At 56.1% G+C, this 23,959-nt stretch overlaps 1 protein-coding gene across 2 annotated transcripts in view; it reads right to left on the reverse strand.

The window, feature by feature from the left end:
• Positions 1-1,606: 1,606 nt before the first annotated feature.
• HPCAL1 (hippocalcin like 1) overlaps positions 1,607-23,959 on the reverse strand; it is a 114,035-nt gene continuing 91,682 nt past the window's right edge. For both annotated transcript variants that reach the window (XM_026518802.4, XM_044390295.3), the window contains exons 3-5: positions 7,255-7,650; positions 5,287-5,392; positions 1,607-2,483 (exon numbers count right to left, since the gene is read on the reverse strand). In XM_026518802.4, the coding sequence (XP_026374587.1) occupies positions 2,386-2,483; positions 5,287-5,392; positions 7,255-7,632 (582 nt within the window). In that variant the 5' untranslated portion in view covers positions 7,633-7,650 and the 3' untranslated portion in view covers positions 1,607-2,385. The remainder of the gene's footprint in view (positions 2,484-5,286; positions 5,393-7,254; positions 7,651-23,959) is intronic.

Raw genomic sequence — 23,959 nt, forward strand, 5'->3', positions numbered from 1 at the left:
GCCTCAGCCAGTTCGTTGAAGGGCTGAATAGAGCAAGACTCGGTAAGAGAAATTTTGCTCTATCTGAGGGTCTTGAACGGGGATGTTGATCTCTTGCCTTCAGACTCTTTCTGGAATTATGCCATCGGCTTTCCTGGGTGGAGCTCCAGCTTACAGATCTTGGGACGGTTCAGCCTCCAGAATCGTGTGAGCCAATTCCTGTGCATGCACACGTGTGTGTGTGTGTGTGTGTGTGTAGATCTCCTATTGGGTCTGCTTCTCTGGAGAATTCTGCTACCCGCAGTCATTCCCATCTATGCCCCGCCCCCCATTCCTAGCAGTGACGCCCTCCCCAACAAGTACTATTGATTGAACCTTTTCTTGTAGAATTCAAGGCCCTCACTGGGGGACCAGACTCCCCTGGGCCAGGCAGAGTTGCAGGCACCAGCCTGCCGTTCTGCAGCAGTGGACGGTGCCGCCCACCAGGGCCCACAGCTGTGGGCAGGTAGGGAGCTGCGCCACGAACTAGCCTCTGGTAGTGCCCCTGGCCCATTAGGCACTTGTACACGTGCAGTGTTTCTATTTGGAGCCAAGTATCTTAAAAGATTACTAACAAAATAGCCACAGTCCTCACAGCCTGGGAGGCAGGCTCTGAGCTGCAGGCTTACCTCAATCACCTGCCTCTCTCTCTCACCCCTTCCGCCAGCGAAGACACTGAGGCTCTGACAAGTCCTGTAGCCCAAGGCAGGTGTGAGATGGAAACTTAATTCTAATACTGTCAGGTCCTTACCACTGCCATGCCCTCTGGGGAAGGTGGGCTCTCCTCAGCCAAGGGTGCCTCTTGACTGGCCAGTCATGGTCCCCTCCCCCCCAGGCACTGACCTGGGTTTCAGCCAGTGAGAGGGGAAGCTGGTGAGGAGGTGGTGGGGAAAATTCTAGAAAGTTCTCCTCCCTCTCCAGGAAGAAGAGAAAACAGGGTTGCTTCTCTTCCTGCCTGTGGAATGCTGTGTCAGCTGGACTGTGGGGATCCCGAGGAGATAAGTGTGAGGACAAAAGCTAAATGTGAGATTGGGGGGCGGGGTGGTGGGGAAAGTGGAGGGAACCTGGGGGGTCCCCAGTGATGCTCTCTCCAGCTGCTGGATTAGCCAAGCCTACAGCACGCTGCCTTTGGACTTCTTGACATGTGAGACAAACGTCCTCTGATGGAAGCAACCTCTGCTCAGTTTTCTGCTGCTGGGACCAGAGGTGTCCCTGCGACCAGAGGCTGAGAAACCAGGTCTCCCTCCCGGACCGTGCTGATGGCCCTGGTCCCCACTCTGTCCTCGTGGGGCATGAGCTGTCCTGCTCCCTTGCTGATTAAATGGGGGCAGGGTGGGACCAGGGGTGGGGCCAGGGAGGCAGGCAGAAGCCTGACAGTCAGACCTGCCAGGGACGGTCAGCTTTCATTTCCATGAATATTTGTTGGCACAAATGGGGCAGATATTGAAGAACAAGATTTAGAGACCCAGGGACACGAAAGGGGCTGAGTTTACTGACAGCAACTGGCCCCGCTGAAATCGACCTTGACCCGAGGATCCTGGGCAACCTGGGGGCTCTCACGGGCCAAGACAAAACTCACAGAATTCCGTTTATTTGATCATTTTTAATACAGGAAATGCCAGACCAGTCAACAGGGAGGACAGACCTTACACGGATGCCTGAGTTCACTACGTGGACGGGACGGTCTCCACGGCACTGGGCACGCATGCATTTCCTTGGAAACGGGCAGATTGAGAGAGCGCATAAATATCACAAAATAACCAGGCTCGGGGGCGGATCACAGGCCACGGGGGAAACCACGCTTCACAGGCAACGGAGGCATGAAATACGGGACCTACACGGCACATATCACTTCACCAGAGGCATAATTTATACATGAAAAGGAAGGAGCCCACGGTATCTATTCGTGCAAGCAGCTTTGGTCAGAGGAAACGCACGAGCGAGGTGGAGCCATGCACGGGGAGGGCTTGTCCGTCTACTCTCCCTCGGTTCTCATCCCCACCTTTCCCACGGTCACCTGCCATCACAACATACAACAGCTGGCCTTGTCTCGATCTTAGGAAGTCCCACCTGTGTCCTCAGTGGTGTTCTCCGGGCTCCCTGGGGCGGGGAGACATCCCGGGAGCCAAAACTGTGAGCCCTGCGTGTGAACACCTCCCTGGGGGGGTGCCCTGGGGGGGCCGGGCAGGGGCAGGAGGAGGCCAGGTGGAGAAGGGAGGTGCAGCCGCCAGGCTGGGCAGGTGGCGCGTGTCGCCTGGGTCCCGGCCGCAGAGCAGGAATGGTGGAGGAGGCATCCACTTTTGCAAGCAAAGCTTAGACGGCGAGACAAGCCTGTGTTTCTCTGCCACTGTCCAGACGCCCGGCCCCTCAGAACTGACTGGCGCTGCTGGGGTCACACTGCAACAACCGGACGATGGAGGGGTCGCTCTTGGCACCTTTGATGAATTCTTCCAGGGACAGTTTGCCTGCGGCACGGGAGAGAGGAGAAATGGGGGTCAGCCAGTGCTCCGTGGTCTTCGCACGTCCAGAGGTCCCGGACACCACTCCCATGTCAGGGAGATGCCCCCTTTGGTCTAAATCTTGCACCTTCCCGAAGCTGGACCAAAGTGAGGCTCCACTCACTTAGCACGCCTTTCTGGAAAATCCCTTTTTGCTTTCACGGCTCACTGCAAAGGATCGGGCCACGTAAAGGACACACCCCCAGGAAAACAAGAGCTGTGGCTTGTGGGACAATGTAAATCCTTTTAGAAGCCACTCCAGGCTTTAGGTAACAAAGCTGTGACTCGTCCGGAAAGAACATGGCCTCTGCCTCTCATCCATAACTGATTCAGAGCTGAGGGGACCATGGCTGGGGGGCGTGGGCCAGGGGCAGCCCTCCCCCCAGTCACAGCGCAGTGCCTGCCTGGTTTGCCCTGGTGGTGGCCCAGGCTTGCTGCTCGCTGGCAGGTTCGCTCTCTGCTGCTGGACTCTGGCCCTTTGGGGTGGGGACTAGGGCAGGCTGGCCGTGCCAAGGGTCCAGTCGGTCATCCTCTGTCCCTCCTGCACCGCCGACCCTGTTACTGCTAGGGCCAAGCATAGGAAAGGAGGTTTGAAACCTAAAGTGAGTTCTGGAGGAGCCAATGTGGGGGACACACAAGGGTCCTCCTCGGTGGTCTCTCTCCCAGGACCCCACACACGGAGAAGGACCTAGGCTTCAAGCTGGCTCTGTTCTGGCAGCTTATGCCTTGGGGGCGTCTGCAGCTGTGAAGCCGTGGTGACATCGACCCAGCAGGATGGCAGTAAAGGGACTAAGGAGCTTGTGGCCGGTGCCACGCTGCCACCAGCAAGCTACCAATCTTTCCACGTCTCAGGAACTTCAGCCCCGACCGGGCCTGGAGGAGGCACTCAGCGAGCTGCTGCCATGGAGCCAGGAGAGGGATCCAGAGGGTCCCAGGCAGAGAACTGCCAGCCCACTGCCGCAGAGGACACCCCTCCTCCCGGCCCCCAGCAGGGGGCAGGCAGCCTGGCCCCAGGGAAGACTAAACAACACCCAGGCTAAAGGGTGGGCTGGGAAGCACCCCCTTCGAAGGAGGAGAAATTCTCTGGGACCCTCTGCTTACACAGAGGCGCTACTGGGCTTTGCTGCTCTCCTACGGCTGGTGGGGACTTTTACCCGCCACTCCCCCACCCTCTGATCCAGAAGCGAGAAGCTTCTGAAAGCACAGCCCCTTCGTCCTGGCAGACAGCAGAGTGGGTGAGGAGCTGACAGGTTAGGGAGTGCCCCTAGGGGCTCTGGGGGCTCCTGAGCACGGTCTGGGTCTGTCCGGCAGTGGTCAGCGTGTTCCTGGCACTCGGCCAGTCTCCGTTCACACATACGGCCAGGACGGGTGTGAACAGGAGAGGGTCGCGCTGGAGAAATACCGCCAGGCCTCCCCTGAGCCCTGGTTGGGGGGGCAGGGAAGGTGAGACCAAGGGCAGGGCCCCGTCCGCTCCTGAGCAGACCCCACAAGAAGGGGTGCCCCTAAGCACCCCTGCCTTCACCCTTCTCTCTCCAACACGGACTCCCCCATCCCTCCCCAAGGCCCTGGGACAGACGGACACTGGGGCTCACAAGGTGCCCTGCCCCACTGTGCACAGACTTGGGTTCACCGACAAGCTGGGAAGATGCGGGCCCTCCGAAGAGGCGGGCGGGCTCAGGCGGGGATGCGGGTCTGGGGAGAGGGCTCGAGAGCGCAGTGCCCAGGGCTCCGTGCTCACAGCTTTCTGGGCATCGTCTCACTGAGTCATCACGACCACATGAGCCTGAATTTATTACCCCCGTTTCATAGAGGAGGAAACCAAGGCTCAGGAGAGCCAAGGCTTGGTGCAGGTCTGTCGGAATCCGAAGCCTGTGTGTGCCTTGCTGCCCTGGACGGTGAAAGACAGGTTTTAGATCAGCCCCAGGGCAATGCCAGGCACAAGGCTGTCTTGTTTTCACTCGAACGTGTTTGGGAAACTGTTCCCGTGCCGTCCGTCTGATGCGTCCGACGTACCTTCTGCCGCCTGTGGTCACACAGTAAACCCGTTCCTGGGCTGGCTCGGTCCTTAAACTCATTTGCCAAAAGCACCTCAGAGTTTACAGAGCACTTCCTCAGGCATTAGCTGATTTTTCCTCTCCAGCACAAGCCAGGGGGTATTTCCCTTTCTTTTCTAAATGCCCATTTCTTTATTGTTCAAAATCAAATCAGACCTGACTCTGGGACTGCACTTGACAAAGCCGGCAGGAAGCCTGGACCCACCAGGTCGTAGCGGCCTGCTCTTACATGGACCCTGCAGAGCCTCACTGCTAAGGCGCCCCAACAGAGCCCCCAAGGGCCACTGGGGAGCCTGCCGTCTCAGGATGACAGCAAGGGTCCCACCATCCAGGACCCTTGATACGCACCCTCCCCCCAACCCAAACGGGGCCACGTGCCATCGGCACCTGCCTCCCCCTCCATGAGACACACCCATGCGGCCGACAGTCTCCCCTGTTTTAGAAGCGAGGACACTAAGGCTCGGGGGACAGGACATGCCTTGAGGACAGAGCCAGGACGCAGACCCGAGTCTCCCTGACTCTGAATCCTGCCTTTTCCCTCAGGACCGCTGTCCTGGCTGCATAAGGCCAGGGGCGCGCTGGGGGAGGCCTGAGGAGCTGCAGGGAGGAAAAGGGAAGTGTTCAAAACATACCTCTGCTCTCAGTAGCCACACACACACACACAAACACACACACACACACACACACACACACACACACACACACACACTCCTTACCATCATTGTTGGTGTCCATCTGCCTGAAGATCTTGTCCGTTCGTTTCTCCGGAGTGGACTCATCCTCGGGCATTTTCATCACAGAGGACACCATTTTGTATATAGCCTGCAAAGAGACACATAGGAAGCATGTGCTCAGAGATTCTGGAATGTTCCTGGGCAGATGGGGCAGGTGTGAGCTTCTGCCCAGGCCACAGCAAGGCACAAAGAGGTCGGGATCTGAGCAGCCTTCAGGACCCTTGCTCAGTTTTCTAGAGGAACATTTCTAGAATGTTCCATGGTGACTATCACAGATGGCATGCTGGGCAAAGGAAGCCAGACCCGTTTATGTGAAGTTCAAGAGCAGGTGAAACAACACGACAGCGACAGCCCTGAGACTGGGGGCTGTCTGGGGTGGGGGTGGGATAGCACCCAGAAAGGCTCTTGAGGGAGCTTTCTGTGGGGCGGGGAGTGTCTGTAACTCGCCGAGGTGGTGGTCATACAGGCATATGTGTGCATGACCCACCGCACGGCACACTTAGCTGTGAGCATTCTCCTCTGTGACCGTCAGACCTCTATTTAAAACAAGAAAGATTTTGCCCTGAAACCTGTAGGGAGAACCACATCACGAGCCCCAGAAAGGACAGCAGCTGGGCAGCACAGGTCTCTCCAGAGGATGGACAACCTCTTCAGAGCACCTCACCGCACAGGCAGTGTGTCTCGGGGCCTGGCTGCACACGTGTGCATCTCCCTGGGACAGGGCGTCCTCCTGGCACCGGCCGTGCAGCTTGCCCAAGCGCAGAGCCAAGGGCAGCACCAAGACCCTCCAAGGTCTTGGTAGACTTCTGAAGCACAGTCCATGCTGACAAGGGTAGAGGAGGTGAGTATCCCACCAGCAGGCCAAGGAGCCAGGGGGAAGGGTCTCAGGGTTTGGGAACATGGTGTGGGGGCCGAGCAGCCAGATCCCGTTTGGACAGACACGGCGCCCACCCTTACCGCATCCATGCTGTTTTGAACAATCCCACTGGTGTGTCTCAGTTTTGGCCAAGCCAGTCTGCTCAGCCAGTGACAGGCATGCCCATTCGCAAAAGGGGTGACAGGTAGGCTAGGACTCCAGGGAGACAGAATTCTTACTTCTACGCCTCTTATAGCTACGAACCAGAAGTGGCAATCGAACCACAGACGTCCCCAAACCTGTGTTGATTTATTCTGGCGAGAACCGCCTATTAGGGAAATGGGTTGGTCACTCCCCAGGCCACTTACGGCTGGTTTAGGAGTTCATGGGTTTGACACTCTTTGCTCAAGACTTAGCTCCTGAGCTAAGAAATGCCTCATCTAGGCACTTACATAGTACATTCTAGAACCGAATCCCCCGCATCCAGGAGTAGGGGCACAGGGGACACCAGGGAGAAGCAGCTCTGGGTTCTTTGCTCTATCACAAACCCAGGCACCTGGCAAAGTGAACAAGACTTGGTTTCTTTCTGGAAAACAGCCTCATCTCCCAGAGCTGCTAAGGTGAGGGAAAAAGGTCTCATGAAGAGTGTTCCTTCTGTGTCAGAGTTTGTTGTCCTCTGACCACGAATACTGCAGTCTTCCTTTACCGGGGCACATTCCTGGGGACGTGACAGGCTGCATGTTGCATTCTCAAATACGGGGACTCGAGAAGGTCTTAGTAGGTGCCTTCTGCAAGTATCAAGGGACCTCGCCATGATAATTTTCAGCTGTTAATTCTTAGGATATCACCTCTCTGAGCCTCAGACTGTGTGAAATGCAGAGAAGGACCCCCCCGAACCCCCCAGGGTTGTGAAGAACAAAATAGATCAAAGCCCTTCACCCAGGCCTGATCCAGAAACACTGGGTCTTATCATTCCTATGGCAAGGACCTTCCCGGTCAGGTGACACTTTCAAAAGTGTGCAGGGGCAGGGCAGGTGGCAGGTGGTCCCGGAGCGGCTGGCATCGGCGGGGACCGGGGGTTGGGGAGGTCCTACCTGCACGATCTCCAGCATCTCGCTGCGGCTGATGTAGCCGTTGCCGTCCAGGTCGTACATGCTGAAGGCCCACTTGAGCTTCTGCTCCAGCTTGCCCCGCGACGTGACGCTCAGCGCGATGATGAACTCCCGAAAGTCGATGGTGCCGTCCCCGTTGGTGTCGAAGGTGCGGAAGACGTGCTCGGCGAACTTGGAGGCGTCGCCGTACGGGAAGAAGTTGGCATAGATCTTCTTGAACTCGTCCACGGTCAGGTGGCCGGTGGGGCAGTCCTTGAGGAAGCCCTTGTACCACTCCTGCAGCTCGTGGTCCGTGAACTCCGTGTTCTCGCGCAGGTCCTGCAGCACCTCGGGCCGCAGCTTGCTGTTCTGCTTGCCCATGGCGGCGGCTGGGCTCACCTGCAAGACAGGGGTGTCAGTGGCGGTGGGGGGGGCTGGGGGGCTGGGCACTCCTGCAAGACAGGGGCGTCAGCGGGGGGAGCCCAGGGGGCTCGGCACACCTGCAAGACACGGGAGTCAGCAGAGGGAGCCCGGGGGGCTGGGCAACCCTGCAAGACAGGGGCATCAGTGGGGGGGGGGGGTCCGGGGGGCTGTGTGTCCCGCACCCAAGGCCAGAGAGGCCACCACGGTGCACAGGATGTCTCAGCCCGTCTAGGACACCCTGCGGGAAGGGGGACCGTTCGCGGGAACATTCTGACTTTGAGAATGTGGAAATGGGGGGTGGGAGGCAACTTAAAATCAGTGGAATGAGGTGTTCGTCAGGTGTTCACTGGGGCTGAACGAGACTGCAGGATTCGTCCCCCTCTCCCGAGCCTCGCCACTCCAGCAGAGCTCCTGCTTGCCGAGCGCACCCTGGCCCCGGGTTCTGAACGGTTCTTCCTCTCTTAGGTACCACATTCTGTTTTTAGAACAGCTGTCCAGAAACTCTGAAGGAGTCCCCTCTCTATTTTGCCTCTGAGAAACTCCCCGGGGCTAGGGCAGGGGGAGTGGGGTGGCTCTAGACTTAGCACCGGGGAGCCCAGGATGTCTCGAAAGTGACCCGTGAACTATCAGGCGGCCGTGGGAGCGCGCAGCCCGCCCCCCGCAGCAGCTCCCCGCACGCCCGGACAGAGGACCGACCCGCAGCCACATCACGGCTCGACACGCACACGGCTGTCCCTTCACCTCCTCACTTCAGGGCCCGGCTCTGACGGTAACACACGACAGTAATCAGTTTCCAAGCATACAGAAGACTAGACAATCGAAGGAAAATGTCTCCTGCCCAGTCCCAGAGGTGCCCACTTGGAACTGCTTACGCCCCGCATCCACATCAGGAAGGATAACAGACGTAGCTCATCTCTTCTCCCTGACGCGTCCGCCTTTGCCCCCGCTGGGTTTTATTAGCTTTATAACACATATCCCTGTTTTTACTTGTTATCTTTATGGCTTTATTTTTTTTAAGATTTTATTTATTTATTTGAAAGAGAGAGAGTGCAAGCATATGCAAGCGGGGGCAGGGGGAGGAGCAGAGGGAGAGAGAAAGAATCTCAAACAGACGCCCCGCTGAGTGGGGAGCCTGACGTGGGGCTCGATCTCACGATCCTGAGCTCCTGACCTGAGCCGAAAGCAAGAGTCAGATGCTCAACCAACTTGGCCCCCCAGGCGCCCGTTTATGACTTTAATTTATATACTTAAAGTTCCTTTCCTAACGACTATGGAGGGCAGCCTGGCCATGTCTTTCAAAACCGCAATCACCAGCTCTCCCACTCGGAGGAGTAGCCGAAGATGCTCCCGGCGGTGCGAACAGCGTGTGTGTGCCGCTTGCTGTCTGTAATAACCAGGCGTCTGTCACCATGTACTGAGAAGCAGTAACCAGGATGCATTTTTAAGTGAAAAGAGGAAGTGCAGAGCAGCGCACAGAGTTTGCTACCATTTGTGAAAAAGCGAGAAAACAATGTATACATGCGTGTGTCTGTGTCTGGAAGGACCTATTACGACACGACATTGCCCAGAGAGAGACGGCCGATGGACAAGTTTCGAACGGGGAGCTTTTCCTATAAATCCTTTTGCAATTTTAAACTGTTGAGCTCTGTATATGTATTTTCTACAAGGAGCGCCTGGGTGGCTCAGTTGGTAAAGCATCTGCCTTCAGCTCAGGTCATGATCTCAGGGTCCGGGGATGGAGCCCTGTGTGGGGCTCCCTGCTCCGAGGGGAGTCTGCTTGTCCCTCTTCCTCTGCCCCTCCCCCCACACATGTGCACGCACTCCTGCATGCTCTCTCTCTCAAATAAATACAATCTTTAAAAATAAATAAATAAATAAAAATAACTCAGCCTCTATTTCTTTTTGTTTTGTTTTGTTTTTTTTATTTTAAAGATTTTATTTATTTATTTGACAGAGAGAGAGACAGCCAGCGAGAGAGGGAACACAAGCAGGGGGAGTGGGAAGGAAGAAGCAGGCTCCCAGTGGAGGAGCCTGATGTGGGGCTCGATCCCAGCACTCTGGGATCACGCCCTGAGCCGAAGGCAGATGCTTAATGACTGAGCCACCCAGGCGCCCCTCTATTTCTTGATCAAACAACTTGACTCTTGGTTCTCTCTCCATAAGATCAAGTTATTGATCCCACCCCCTTCCTCCCTTATCAGCTTCTGTTGTGAGAACCACTGTTTTCAGAATGTCAGGGTTTACAATCTCTACTTACTGCCCTTACCTACAGGCTGACCCTAAAACGTGGAAGCCAGCAAATGTGAAAGGAAGCTGTTTGTCAGTTTCCTGGGGACAGAGGTCACGTCAAGGGCAGGACCCGCACTGGGGAAACTGTCCTTGCCTCACCCGAGGCCACACAGAACCTGCAAGCCCACCTGGCCAAGTGCAGTGTGTCCTAAAACGAGGACACACATGACCTTCATTCCACAGGAGTTGAGAGGTCACACTGAGGTCAAGGCCGCCGTGTACAGATCGGGAAACCCCATGCCTCCACTAGCCAGCTCTCTGACCCACCCTGGGACTTGGGGTGGCATGCTCTGGGAGGCCCAAAAAAGTCCTGGTGTTCACATATTGCTGATTCAACTTCTGGTCCCTTCGGAAATTCAGTTCGTTAATAAGATTTTTTTTAATGACCACTGTGATTTCTACATGAAAAATAAAGGTGAATATGAAAATCAAAACATCAGACACCAAAATGCCCCACGGAAGAGGAAAAACAAGCGAGGTGCAGGTCGGATCTCTGTCCTGTTGGAAAGCGCTCCAGGCCAGGTTTCCAAACCTAGAGCTGTGGCTGCCTCTCGATTCTGCATTTTCTGCCATGCTCTTGGGGCCCCACCCAGACCAGCTCCCAGGTCCTTCCAGGTCTCCCCTTGGTGGATCTGGTGGCGGGACACTGGGATGGCTCCGTCCCCAAAGAGTCCTGCCAGGCGGGCAGGGCCACGTGCCCCAGGACTGGGAGGTGCTGGGCGCCCGGGGCGGCCCAGCGTGGCAGGTCTGTCTCCTTAGGCACTCTCAGGTTATGGTTGAACTCTGACCCCTCAACTGAAGAAAGATGTTGAGGTTTTAACCCCTAATACCCGTGAACATGACATTATTTGGAATTGGGGACTCCACAGATGACCAAGTTAGGATGAGGTGACCGGGGTGTCCTTATAAGAAGAGGACATTTGGACACAGTACAGAAGGAAGACATGTGAAGAGGTGGGGAGAAAACACAGCCATCTACCAGCCAAGGAACACGGGGAGGCTTCCAGAAGCCAGAACAGATGCTTCCCTACATCCATCAGAGGGCCCTGCCCACACCTCCAGGACTGCGAGGGAAAACGTTCCTGCTGTTTAAACCGCCCGGTCTGTGGTGTCTCGTTAGGGCAGCCGAGTATGACAGACCCCAGGGAGCGGCTCGGCCCTGCTGGACCAGGCGCCTCTCAGCCCCGCAGCCAGAGCACCTTGCCCCCCAGACCCGAGGACCGGAGCTGAGGGCACAGGGAGAAGTCACCTGGGTGTCGCCAGGGCCTTAGGCCAGGTGCCCATCCTTCTCTGCCCGTCCATCTGTCCATCCACATGCTCTCCCACCTGCACTCCAAGGTGGGGGGCAGATCCAGGCAGCCTTGGGCGTGACCCCGAGACCTGCGCCCTGAGGCTGGTCCCCTCATGGAGGCACCTGCTGCCCATGCCAGCCCCCTGGGGGTGTGTTCTCGTGCACATGTCTACACACACAGGGGGCTCGGAGTCCAGCAGGCCTCTGGCGCTGGGCGGGGCCCCCCAAGGGTGACTGGGCAGAAGCCACTGAGGAGGCAAGCCAGGCCGCAGGGCGAGCCCCGGAGTTCAGCGCTACAGACACGCTCCGCGCTCTGTCCCCGCGAGCTCTCCTGTGACCCAACAACCACGTGCTTTCTCTGCTCCCACGAGGATCCCTCTATGAACCGGCTAGCCATACCACGGCTTCTGTCCGTTCTGTTTAACAGCCTCCCAGCCTCCTCCAGGTCCTGTCACTTAGGACTTTTGAACGGCAAATTTTGGACAGCAAAACCTCAAGGCCAGCTGACCCGGCACGTGCTGGGGTGACTCGCTGGGTGGCTTCTGGCCGGCAGCCCCACCTCTCTGTGTCTGCAGAGCAAGGGGGCGGGCGATGGTCTGCGGAGCCCTGAGCAGCACGCGCCCCAGGACTCCCGGATACGACCCGGGACACCCTGACGACCGAGCAGTTCAGGTCAGCGGCACCTGGACTTGATACCAGCTCATTTTCCAATCCTTTAATCAGTTCAGCTGCTCTCCTATTTTCCATGCTGCTCTCGAATCGTGGGCGTGTGCTAGCCAGCGTCCGGAGCGGGGAGGGCACCAACAGTCTGTCCGGGGTCTCTCCCGTGGGACCCCCCATCCGAGGCTTCAAGGGCGGCAGAGCCACACGCGCAGTGGGCCCGCGCCTCGGATGGCTTCCTTCTCCACCTGCTCACCCTTGTTCTTCACTTCACCCAGACCTGGCACTGTTCCCACCGGCAGCGTGTGTCCATGTGTCCCTTGTCATACTGCACGGGGCATGGCGGGACAGGACAAGCGTGAACAGGCCATTCTGGACTGAACCGGAGCCCCCCAATTCACCTCGGAACGTGACTGGGTTTGGAGACAGGGCCTTTAAGAGGTAATAAGGTAGAATGAGGTCATTGGGGTGGGTCCTAATCCAACGTGGCTGGTGCCCTTACAGGACACAGGGGGAGGGGCGCCTGGGGGCTCAGTCGGTTAAGCGGCTGCCTTCGGCTCAGGTCATGATCTCAGAGTCCTGGGATCGAGCCCCACATCAGGCTCCCTGCTCAGCGGGGAGTCTGCTTCTCCCTCTGCTGGTGCTTTCTCTCACTCTCTCTCTATCTCAAATAAATAAAAATAAAATCTTAAAAAAAAAAAAGAAAAAAGACACAGAGGGGAGGCCACATGAGGTCACAGCAAGAAGACAGCCATCTGTGAGCTGAGTGGCCTCAGAAGGGACCAAACCTGTGACACCTTGATCTCAGACTTCTGGCCTCCGGAATTGTGAGAAAATAAATTCCTGTTTTGGAAGCTGCCCGGTCTGTGTTACTTGGTTACGACCGCCCTCGGAGGCTAACTCGGCCGCCCCTGGCCACTGACCCGATCAGCATGTGCCGTTAGTGTCTGTGGGGCCAGACACCGGAGGTTCCCACAGCCTCCTGCCCGACCCCGCCAGCAGGCTCTGGAAGCAGAGCCGGCACTCGGCCGGGGCTGCCTGGTCCACGGGAGGGCCATGTGGTCACGAACAGCACCTTCACCAGGCCGCCCTGGATCGTTAATGGCACATCCTTTACCCTGATTAGCATCCTGTCTTTTTCACCATGGAAACGAGCAGCCTTCTGTCCAGTTCTAGGCTCTGAGGGCTCAGAATCGGTCCCTCTGGAAACCACTCACCTCACTGGAGACCAAATCAGCGCTCAGAAAGACGCTCTCAGAATGTACTGGGACTTATGCTCTTCCAGATCCCACAGAAATGCCAAACCCCAGCACCTCCGCTGCCTGAGACAACACGTGTTTGTGGAAAGCAAGGTACCAGATTAGGGAGAGGGACCAGGACGGTCAACCCAAAGCTGGAAGGTCACAGGCAGAGGGCTCGGCAACGTGCCCCGGGAGCGATGCCTTGCCAGCTCTTCCCACGTGTGTCCCTGAAGCCAACCCACCAGACGGGGAGTCCCGCCTCCCAGCCCCTTCTCAAAGTGCTTCCAAGCAGGGGGTGGAGGGTATTTTTGGGAGGGCTGTGTGGGGTGACAGGGCCTCCTTCCCGGACTAGGGTTCCTTCCTGGTCTGATAGTCCAAGATCCCTGGGTTGGGAGGTCCCAGGCTGAAGATTCCTGTGTCTGTATTTGAGGTGGGGGAGTCTCTCATCACAAGCGGTGACCCCTCCCAAGAAAGGCAAAGGAGTCCGGGAAGGGGATACAGCATTCTGTGGAAGATTCCGGAAATGTGAGGTCTACAAATCTGGGTGCCCCACCACACCCTGCACTGTGTCCTGAGTCATTTAATTGTGGGGATGCTTGCCCGCACGTGTCCCCAAGCCGGTGCTCTGTTCCCCAAAAGCCCAAACCCAGAAGTGCAGGCCACCCTTGCCCTCGGCATGTTCTCAGGGCCTGGCGCCAGGCTGGGCACACAGTGGGCGTGCACTCTACTCCAGTCCATGGAACCCTCTGAATGCACCTCCTGGTTCTTAGTGCTCCGGGCTGCCTCACTCCATAGGTGCCTACAGATGGGGGGGATGCTCTAGGGGGGAACGATTCATTCCTATGGGGGGGACTAGGTAGTCTGCCTAGGAAGACTGCATGTGGAATCAAAATTGAATGATAAGGAGGACTTTAAAAGCCACCAGAGGTTGGGGCGCCTGGATAGCTCAGTCGGTTAAGTGTCCAACTCTTGGTTTCAGCTCAGGTCTTTTTTTTTTTTTTTACTTTTTTTTTTTTTTAAGATTTTATTTTATTTATTTGACAGAGATAGAGACAGCCAGCGAGAGAGGGAACACAAGCAGGGGGAGTGGGAGAGGAAGAAGCAGGCTCATAGCGGAGGAGCCCGGTGTGGGGCTCGATCCCATAACGCCGGGATCACGCCCTGAGCCGAAGGCAGAAACTTAACCACTGCGCCACCCAGGCGCCCCTCAGCTCAGGTCTTGATCTCAGTGATCTCAGGATTGTGAATTCAAGCCCCATACTGGACTCCACGCTGGGCATGGAGCCTACTGAAACAAACACACAAACAAAACAAAACAAAACAAAACAAAAACCAAAAAGCCACTGGAGGTTGACCATAGGCCACCTCTAGGCAGATTCCAGGTGCCGGGAAGGTGGGGGGTCACACTTGGCCAGCCTGGGAGGGTGCGATATCACCATCTTAGAGACAAGTGAGGTTTCTGTGGGGCACGTGCTTCTCTGCGACCTTCCCCAGGGCCCCTTCATTGCTCAGGTCCGTGGGCAGTGACGGAAGCCACCACGGTGCTCCCAGCCGGCATCCCCCCCACCATGCAGTGGGGCCCATGAAGACGAAATAAAGCCGCCCATGCACCGTGAATCTCTCACTGGGCCAGCTCACACAGGCTTACCAAAAACTCCGATGAAGCAGTTAATACAAAGAGCCTCATTTTCACTCCCTCCTGGAGGCTCTGAGCCGAAAGCACGCGGCCTCGCAGGGACCCAGGACGGTGGAACGCTACAAGCACGGTGACCCCTCTGTTACTAATTAAGCCAAGGAACCAACCATTCCTGACGACTGGCTGGCTGGGAAGATGGAAGATAACAAGCCAGCCTTTCTGCAAAGACAAAGCAACCACCCCCGTTTCTCAGCAGAAACGGCCCCCCAGCCCTGGTGCCTCAGGCACACAGCCGTCCTTCATCTGCAGACCAGGAAATCTTTTTTTTTTTTTTAAAGATTTTATTTATTTATTTGACAGAGATAGAGACAGACAGCGAGAGAGGGAACACAAGCAGGGGGAGTGGGAGAGGAAGAAGCAGGCTCATAGCAGAGGAGCCTGGTGTGGGGCTCGATCCCACAACACCGGGATCACGCCCTGAGCCGAAGGCAGACGCTTAATGACTGTGCCACCCAGGCGCCCCTGCAGACCAGAAAATCTTACTCGCATCTCCGTGGACGGATGGGGTGAAGAATGGGCATAGCAGGAAGGGTAATCAATTCGGGATCACAGCCACTCTCACTTGGCTTGAAAAGCTTCGTGACCAAGCAGGGCTCGGATCAGACAGGCAACAGCCTTCTGGATACATCAAAGATCACATTTTAATTCCCAGGAATGGAAGAATGGGGAGACAGTTAATGTAGCGAGCGCTTTCATCCATCCATCTCTCTGGCTCTCGGTGACTCTATTGTTCTGAATGTGCTAAATTGTTCAAAAAAAAAGAAAGCACAAACATGTAGCTGGGGAGCCCTATGAAAGTATTTAACCCAAAGAAGGTATCGCCTGCAAATTAAAGCCTTTTTAATGGCGCAGTTCTACCAGCTGCTCGCTGAGGCTCCGGGGAACCAAGTACTCGAATGCGTCATTAATCACAGCTCCACACCGGCTGATGGCATGGGCCGACATTTCAGCCACTGCTTTTAAACGCTTTCAGCAGGTTAGATCTCCAGAACCTGCTGGGCCGGGCGGACTTACAAACACTTGGAAAACGATGGGAAGGATGGGAGGAAGCAAGTCCTTATGAAAGGTCAAAGCTTGGGATGAGGCTGGAGGGGCATCCGCAGTGAATCTGAACTTCAAGGGACCAGAGGGCTTTTTATTGGGATGAGCACTTATTCCGTCTGGGGTCGAACAGGAAGGTCGGGGCTGAAGGGACCAGCAGAAAACAGGTGGCTCGTGCTGTTCCTCGTACAGCACAGGACCCAAGTGGTTCTTTCTCCTGGTGACCCATTAACAAACGGACAAATGCTGAGAATTTGTCCTTCTTTTCTCCAAGGAAGCAGGTGAGAGAAAAGCTGCAGGCAGCCTTGGCTTCTAGTGCAGCTGCTCTGAGGAAGGGCCAGTCCTGTCCCAAGGGGTTCGTGACCATTGCGGGGAGTCCCTACAAGAACCGCACGCTCAGGGCGGCTCAGGCTGCAATGCGGCTGGGCGGACGCTAGAGGGCGCAAGCAGGCCGGCTCCTCGGGACCGACTGGAGACCCCGCCTTCCCGGCCCCGCCCCCCCACGCCTCCTCCACGTCGCGGGAGCCTCAGTTTCTCTGCCTCTAAGCTAGATTTGTCCAATTCAGTAATCACCAGCCACATGTGGCTATTGAGCACGTAAAATGTGGCCCGTCTGAATTCGTACATGTGCCCAAAGAGTAAAATACACACTGGCTTTTGACGACTTAATACATAAAAATAATGTAAAATATCTCATGATTTTGCTATCCCGATTACATGTGGAATGACAAGTGACACCGTTTGCAATATCGTGAGTTAAATGAATCATGTTGGTAACATTAATCTCATCTGTTTCTTTTTACCTTCTTAGTGTGGCTACTGGGAAAGTTAAAATTACATATGAATGTGGCTGATACTCTATTTCTACTGGCCGCTCAGCCCTGGGTCCCTGCAGCCTTGGGACACTGCAGATCTGGGGTACCAAAAAGGGACTCTTGAAGCGCACCAGCACCCTGTTTACAGGCCCATTGCTAACTGAGACCCAGCTGGGGGAGGCGGTCTTTGTCTCCCTCCCCAGTGCCCCTGAAGGAAAGATCACGGTATTTACATGGGTCCACAAGTTTCTATTTTCAGCAGCTTCAAGAACTTTCCCAGAGGCCACCTGCTATGATGGCCCAGGTCCTTAAGGTGTATGGCGGAGAGTCAGGAGTGGCAGAAAGTGTTCTCTGAGGGAGAACAGCCGAAGCCCCTGGCGAGATCTGGGGGAAGAGGCAGTCCTTGGCAGAGCCCTCTGGAGCCGAGAGAGAGTGCACCCAGATCCAAACTCAGCCTGCTGACTTCCAGGAGCCTGTTTTCAGAGGGCTTTCTGAAAACCTGCTGCATCCAGTTTACCAGCTGGATGGGCTCCAGGCCAGTGACCTTTGGTTGAGAAATTCAACTGAAAACCCTCTTGACTTCTGCACGCATCCCTGGCAGCGTAAATCCTCATGACTCCCCCAAAAGCTTTAAAAATATAAAAGAAAGAAAGAAGGGAGGGAGGGAGTTGGTTGAGACGTAGAACTCCCCTCCCTGTCTTAAGCCTTCCTCTCCACTCAGCACAGGTTGAAATGCGCTACATGAGGCTGGGAGAAGGGAAAAGGTGGAGAAAAGGAGAGAGAAACCCCCGAGAGAATGTTCTTTCCCTCGCAGAAGCTACTAATGCAATAGCAGGCGGAACTGTGGGTGGCTCTCCCCACACACCTTGTGCCTCTGAAAACACTGGGTCATCCCTGTGCCTACTCGCCTTAGCTGCCCAGCAAACTTCTACTCAACCTCCAAAGCCCAACTCACAAGTTGCCGATTCCAGATGCACGTCCCAGCCCCCGACAATTACTCCTTTTGCATCTTAATACCAATTTCTAACCTATTTCTATTATGACCTCAGCTTTTATAACATCCTTTACTCGTGTTTTTCCCTCATTAGACTGTGAGCTTATTGAGGAAAGAGAACACCTCGTTCATGCCAAAGCATGTTCCAGCCTCAAGGCCTTTGTATTTGCTGTTTCCTCCACCTGGTCTCAAGGTGCATTCCCTCAACGTTCACGTCTTTGCTGGAGTCTTCTTGGGGGTGCCTCCTCCAAGGAGCCCATCTCAAATAGCATCGGCCCTCACACCCTGGTCCCTCACCCTGCTCCCTGTCATAGCATTCCCTACTACTTGCACTTCAGTGACACATTTAGACTCTGTCTCCTTTTGTTCACCACTGTATCCCCACATGGCCCAGAACAGGGCTTGGCACACAACGGGTGCTCGGTAAATCCATCTGAAATAAAGCTTGTGTGCTCCAAGGGCCTAACACAGTGCCTGAATGGATGAGCGGATGAATGAGTGAATGGGTTTCTTCTAGGACCCTCTTGCTCCAACATTTTGTGACTTCTCCGGTATTAGGGATCCAGGAAGGAACATCATGGATCAGGACGGTAGAGTGCTCTCTTGCCCAGATCTGAAGCTCTAAGAAGGGACATTCTGTAATTCAGACTTGGCATTTTGGAAAGCTCCATTGACTGATAGAGAAACAGCCATAGCAGAGCAGAGGGCCTGCCTGGGGCATGTCAGACCCCGGGGTCCAATCACCAAACCTGTGCCATCTCCTCCCTCCCTCCGTGAACACACCCCCGGCTATGTGGTCCTCGGCCAGGGTCCTCACTGCCCCCTCCAGCTGGGATCTTTCACCCAGAGCAACATCACTGCTACTTGTCTCCCAGGGAGGAGAACTCTGAGCTGCTTGCCCAGTGGAGGAAGGTAGGTTAGTGGAATAGATGTAAATGAGCCTCTGGGGAGCAAAGCCAGAGGGGAGAGGAAGAGACAATGCCCAGGAGACCGATCCTCTCCCTTGTGGAATCTGCTAACACAAGAGGAAGAGAACTCTGGGTGGGATCCAAAACAAGACCATGGGAGTTTTCTTAACACCAAAACCGCTGTATAGGCCCACCCACCGTGAGTTCCGGATTCTGAGGCTTCCAGTGGCAGACCGCCACTGCCAGGCTGGAGTGGGGAGTTGGAAGTTTCTGAATTTGCTCCCTTGTGCCAGCAAACGTTTCCAAGAGTTCCATTTCCCCTCTGTGCCAGGTGTGGGGACAGCTGGGTGAACAACAGACCGTCCCCAGGTGCCTGCAGTCCCCTTCCCCCAGGCACAGCCACGAGCCACAGGGATATGTGCACAACGAAGCTTACTTGGGAGGGACCAGGAATGGGGGACCAGAGCTAGCCTGTCCCCGAGCAATGGTTGGGAGGTCTGATAGGTGAGGTCTGAGCCAGGCTTCAAGTCTCCTGGAGTTCTCCAGATGGGTGGAGGAAGGAAAGAGCGTGTGCTGGGGCCAGGAGGCTGGGGGAGAGCCCACCCGAGGCCACAGAGGCTGGGACATCCCCAGTGATCATGACTGTGGAACAATGCAACATGGAGGAGAGGGTCCAGGAGAGAAACAAGTGGGGACTGGAGAAGGCGAGACTTGCAATGTCCCCTCACCATCCCTAGAAACGCCCAAGTCCCGTGAAGCACTCAGAACGAGACAAGCAGCCGAGGACTCAGAGACTCTGTCACTTTCGATGGTCCACACCTGGGAACCATCCGACATCGCCCCTGCAGGGATCTGGAGCCCACCAGGGCTACCTGCTCTTTCAACGGAAATGTAAGAGGCCCCCTAGACTGGTCCCTGGGGACTGAAGGCAGGAGCCAGTCTGAGATTTCAGAAGTCCCCTGACCCCCACCCCCATAGATCTGACCCCACTTCAGTCAGCCCCGTGGGCAAGAGCTGGTGGAGGGGTCCCCACCCGGCTCAGCTGTGCTTATCACATATGGAGATTTGGGACACCAGCCCCCACATATCTGCGTAAATGCCTCCAGGCTACGCGTGTCCGGCCGCAGAATGACTCCAGCACCAGCCCAGCCTGCGTGGGACAGACCCGTACATCATGTGACGGAGTGAGTCCCCAATTCCGTGCTGACGCTCCTGGCCAGGATGTGAACCCCAGTCCTTCCAGCCCCTCTCTCCCCCTGCAGGAGGGAAGCCCATCCTGGCCAGTGGGGCACCTCTTGGGAGGCGGAGGGCGTACCGAGCCAGGCCCTGGGTTGCAGTGGTTCCCAGGCTCAGTGCCTCAGATCAGTGTCTGCTCGCTCTGCTGTCGTGGGACCAGAACGCCTGCTCGGTGGCGGCTGTGCACGGAAGGGGTCGCACAGGGTAGCAGGTGCGCAGAAAATGGCCAGCCCGGGCTCTTCCCAGGCTCCCCTGCCTCGCCTTACAGTCTTGGCTGTCTCATAACTTCTCTGGGCCTCAGTTTCCCCAACTGTAAATGGGAATAACAGTCTGAGCCTGCTGATGTGACCGCATAGCCGTGAGGATAAAGGGAAATGAAGGGCGTAAAAGGACTGACGAATTTACAACATCAGACAAATATCTGGAGGTAACATCACAGCTTTTAGGATACAAGAAATCTAGCTTAGAGACAGTATAAGCACTTAATGAGCTTAACTGCAGTACCGAACAGAGCCAGGCTGGAGGCTGAGGCTGGAGGCTGAAGCTGAGGCTGAGGCTGGAGCCGAGGCTGGAGGCTGAAGCTGAGGCTGGAGGCTGGAGGCTGAGGCTGAGGCTGGAGGCTAAGGCTGGAGCCTGAGGCTGGAGGCCGAGGCTGGGGGCTGAGGCTGGGGCTGAGGCTGGAGGCCGAGGCTGGGGGCTGAGGCTGGAGGCTGAGGCTGGAGCCTGAGGCTGGAGGCCGAGGCTGGGGGCTGAGGCTGGGGCTGAGGCTGGAGGCTGAGGCTGGGGCTGAGGCTGGAGCCTGAGGCTGAGGCCAGCTAGAGCTTGTGGGCTGCCACAAGCTGCCACTTTTGCAGACACTTCTCACCCACATGCCCAGCACAGAGCATGAAAACCTGGGATCCCAGCAGCCCAGACACATCCTGTGTGGGTCAGAGTCAGTGAAATTCTAACTCCTGTTCTTCAGAGAAAATGAGAAAAAAGGACAGAAAAAAAGGACAGTCTTCTGGTGGCAGAGCAGAGCCTCAGCCAGCCCGCACCATCTGACGTGCAAGTCTGGCAAAGCCACCTGCGGCTCCGTGGGCACTGCCGGCACCTGCCGGCCACGGGACACTGTGACCACCCCCCCGAGTGGGCGGAGAGGAGGGGGAGCCCCTCAAGGAGCGGATGGGCTCTTCTCTAAGGGCAAGATGTCTCCGGGGGAATCTGGGGCTTCTACCGGGTTCAGGTCCATTTAAGCAGGTACACATAGGAGCACAGGACAAATCCCCCGAAAGACAGATACTGAAGGAAAGGTCCGGAATCTGCCCAGAGCGACCCCCAGCATTCCGAGGAGGCTGGGCTGCTCGGATCTGTGCAGGACAGGGTGCACGCACTTGTGTGCACACGCACACCCCCCACACCCTACCACAGCACACACAGCAGCACCCCCCTCCACACTGGTGTGCTAACCCCCCCACCGACTGTCCCAGTGCGTCCGTCTGTTCCCTGGCGCCCAGTGGAAGAGAACCCAGGCCTGGCTGAGCAGGGGTGGGGGGTGCTGCCAGGACGAAGACCCTTCTGACACATCACTGTGTGGAATGGCTAGGATTTCACCCCGGGAATGTTCTTGTCTTAGAGAAAATAGCACAGCCACATTTACCATTCACTCATTCATTCCACGGCTATCTTGACCCTCACTACACTTGCACAAATTCCTTACGCACCAGGACCCGAGGCTGTAAAAAGGGAGCCGCTGTGGGCCCGACATGAAGAAGCGCACACTGGCGCCTCTGCTGGGGCGGGCGGGGACGGACCTCCAGGGCTGCCATCTGGGAACCATTCTCCCAGCGGAGAAGGCTTGAGAGTGGGATTCGAGGAGGAGTCCCAGTGTTCGCAGAGGTGTGGGTAAGAGCGTGAAATAGCATGGTGTGGCTGCAGAAATGCTGGCTTGGGGCACACGGCTGAGGGGTGGGCAGGGCTAGCCTCAGGATTTTATCCTGGGGGTGCAAGGAGAACGCCGCCAGCAAGTACCCAGCCCCTGCTGCACAGCCCTGGGCCTGTTTCCTCTTGAGGCTCCTTCATGAGCAATGCCTGGACCAGCAATATAACGGTACTGACCAGTACAGGACAACAGGGAACAAATGGATAGATTAACAAATGTAGGGTGTGAGGAGGAGGGGCAGCTAGGGGACAGAAGACAAAATACCATCAAATCCTAGGAAATCAGACTAATTAGTCAAAGGGTAGTTCAAATATGTCAAGTTCGAGTCAAAAAAAAACCTAAAAAGGTGCCTCTGAATTTTTTCTCAGGTAAAGGGTAAGGGCTGGACTGGCAGCTCTGTGAGGTAGATGAGTGGGCATGTGGAGTAAGGAGAGAAGTCAGGTGCTATTAGCACAGCTGTTGGTCCCAACCTCAGAACAGAGTGGGGGGCCCAGGAAGTCCTGTGCCTCAAAGGGCTGCTTTCCTTACCTGTGAATTATAACTTTGGACCAGTGGCCCTGGGGGCATGAATGAACCCCCTGGAGGCTTCCACGGCACCTGGCTGGAATGTATGTCCCTCTCCCTAGGATCTTTTTCCCCCCTTTTTAAAAGATTTTATTTATTTATTTACCTGAGAGAGAGGGAGAGAGCATGAGCAGGGGTGGGGGGGGGAGGGAGAAGCAGACCCCCTGCTGAGCAGGGAGCCCGACACACGGGGCTGGATCCCAGGACTCTGGGATCAAGACCTGAGCCAAAGGCAGTGGCTTCACCGACTGAGCCACCCAGGCGCCCCGCCCCAGGATCCATTCGCAGATCCATTCGCTTAGCTCTTGTCCCAGTAGATGGTGGAAAGCTAAATTTCTGCCAGGCTCCTGCTCGAGTGACGCCTCAATTCACAACTCAGGGGCCCCAAATGAACCGCTTCCACACTTTGAACTCACGTGGCCCAAATGAATGAGGTCTGGCCACATTCTAAGATAACTCGGATAGAAACCGTCTGTAAGAAATGTCATTACAGATACCAGATTTCAAAGATGGTTTCCGGACACGCATGACCCCCTGGGGTTTTGTGGGCGCTGACAAGTGGCTCTGTCCCCAGGAAAGTCCACTCCACAAGCTGCTGCCCACGGCGGGGCTCCCAGGGCCCCGGCCGCCGCCAAAGGCCGGTTTGAGAGCTTGCTCACGGCCCAGCTCCCTAATCCAGAAATTTTTTTCTTGTTTTTTTTTTTTTTTTTTCTTTTTAAACTTGGAAGGAACCTTCCAGTGAATCATCTCATATGCTATTTGATTCATGTTTAATGTCTTTGGGAAGAAATAAAAACAGTAAGTCATTCTCAACAAAAACGGCATCAGCCCGGCTAAAACACCAGGCGCGCGAACGGGGAGGTGCCAGCTGCCCTCGGTGACCACAGCGGCCGCGGTCTTAACTCGTCATTAGGGAGCGTGTTTATAATCAGGAATGCAGACAGCTCATAAAAGCTGCCCTTTGCCATTTTCACTCTTTAAATCACAACACCAGAAGCCATAGATTCTGCAGGGAGAGCGGAAGCCGACGTGCAAACACACACGGACAGGGTCGGTCCACACGCATTAACTGAGCACGTACCGAGTGAAAAACGGCGCGCTAAGTGCTGGGGACACACAGAAGGATGGGATGCTCGCACACCGCTTACAGTCCAGCTGGGGAGGCAAAGCATGCATTCCTTCCTTCTTCTCTACGCCGAGGGAGCTCCTCTGCTAGCCAGGCCCCGAGCTCCAGGGCTGGAGGCATAAGGGGGAGCGAGGGAAGACGGCGTTTTCCAGGAGGAACCGACAGACTCTAGGTTTCAGGCTGCGGCCCACGTCCTTTCCAGACCCTGTTCCCCAAGGACATAGCTGAGTTCCGTCCCCCCAGAGCACAGCTGGGAGTAAGCCTGTAGCTAATGAGTGCCGTGCCTGAAACGCGGGAAAGCTGCAGTGCTCGGCACTTGGTGAGAAGGAAGTCAGGGAGGGAGGGAGAAAAGGTGAGGCTGACGACCACCAGCCACTCTGCAGGCCCAGCCCTTCCTTGCACGGTGAACTTGGCCCGGCCCCGAGAAGCCCATCTTCCTGGCGCTCCAGGTCTCTGAATTTCCCATCCGAGACTTTCTGAGCCTTTTTGAAGTATGTTCCCGG

This window comes from Ursus arctos, unplaced genomic scaffold (genome assembly GCF_023065955.2).
Source record: "Ursus arctos isolate Adak ecotype North America unplaced genomic scaffold, UrsArc2.0 scaffold_8, whole genome shotgun sequence".
Lineage (NCBI taxonomy): Eukaryota > Metazoa > Chordata > Mammalia > Carnivora > Ursidae > Ursus > Ursus arctos.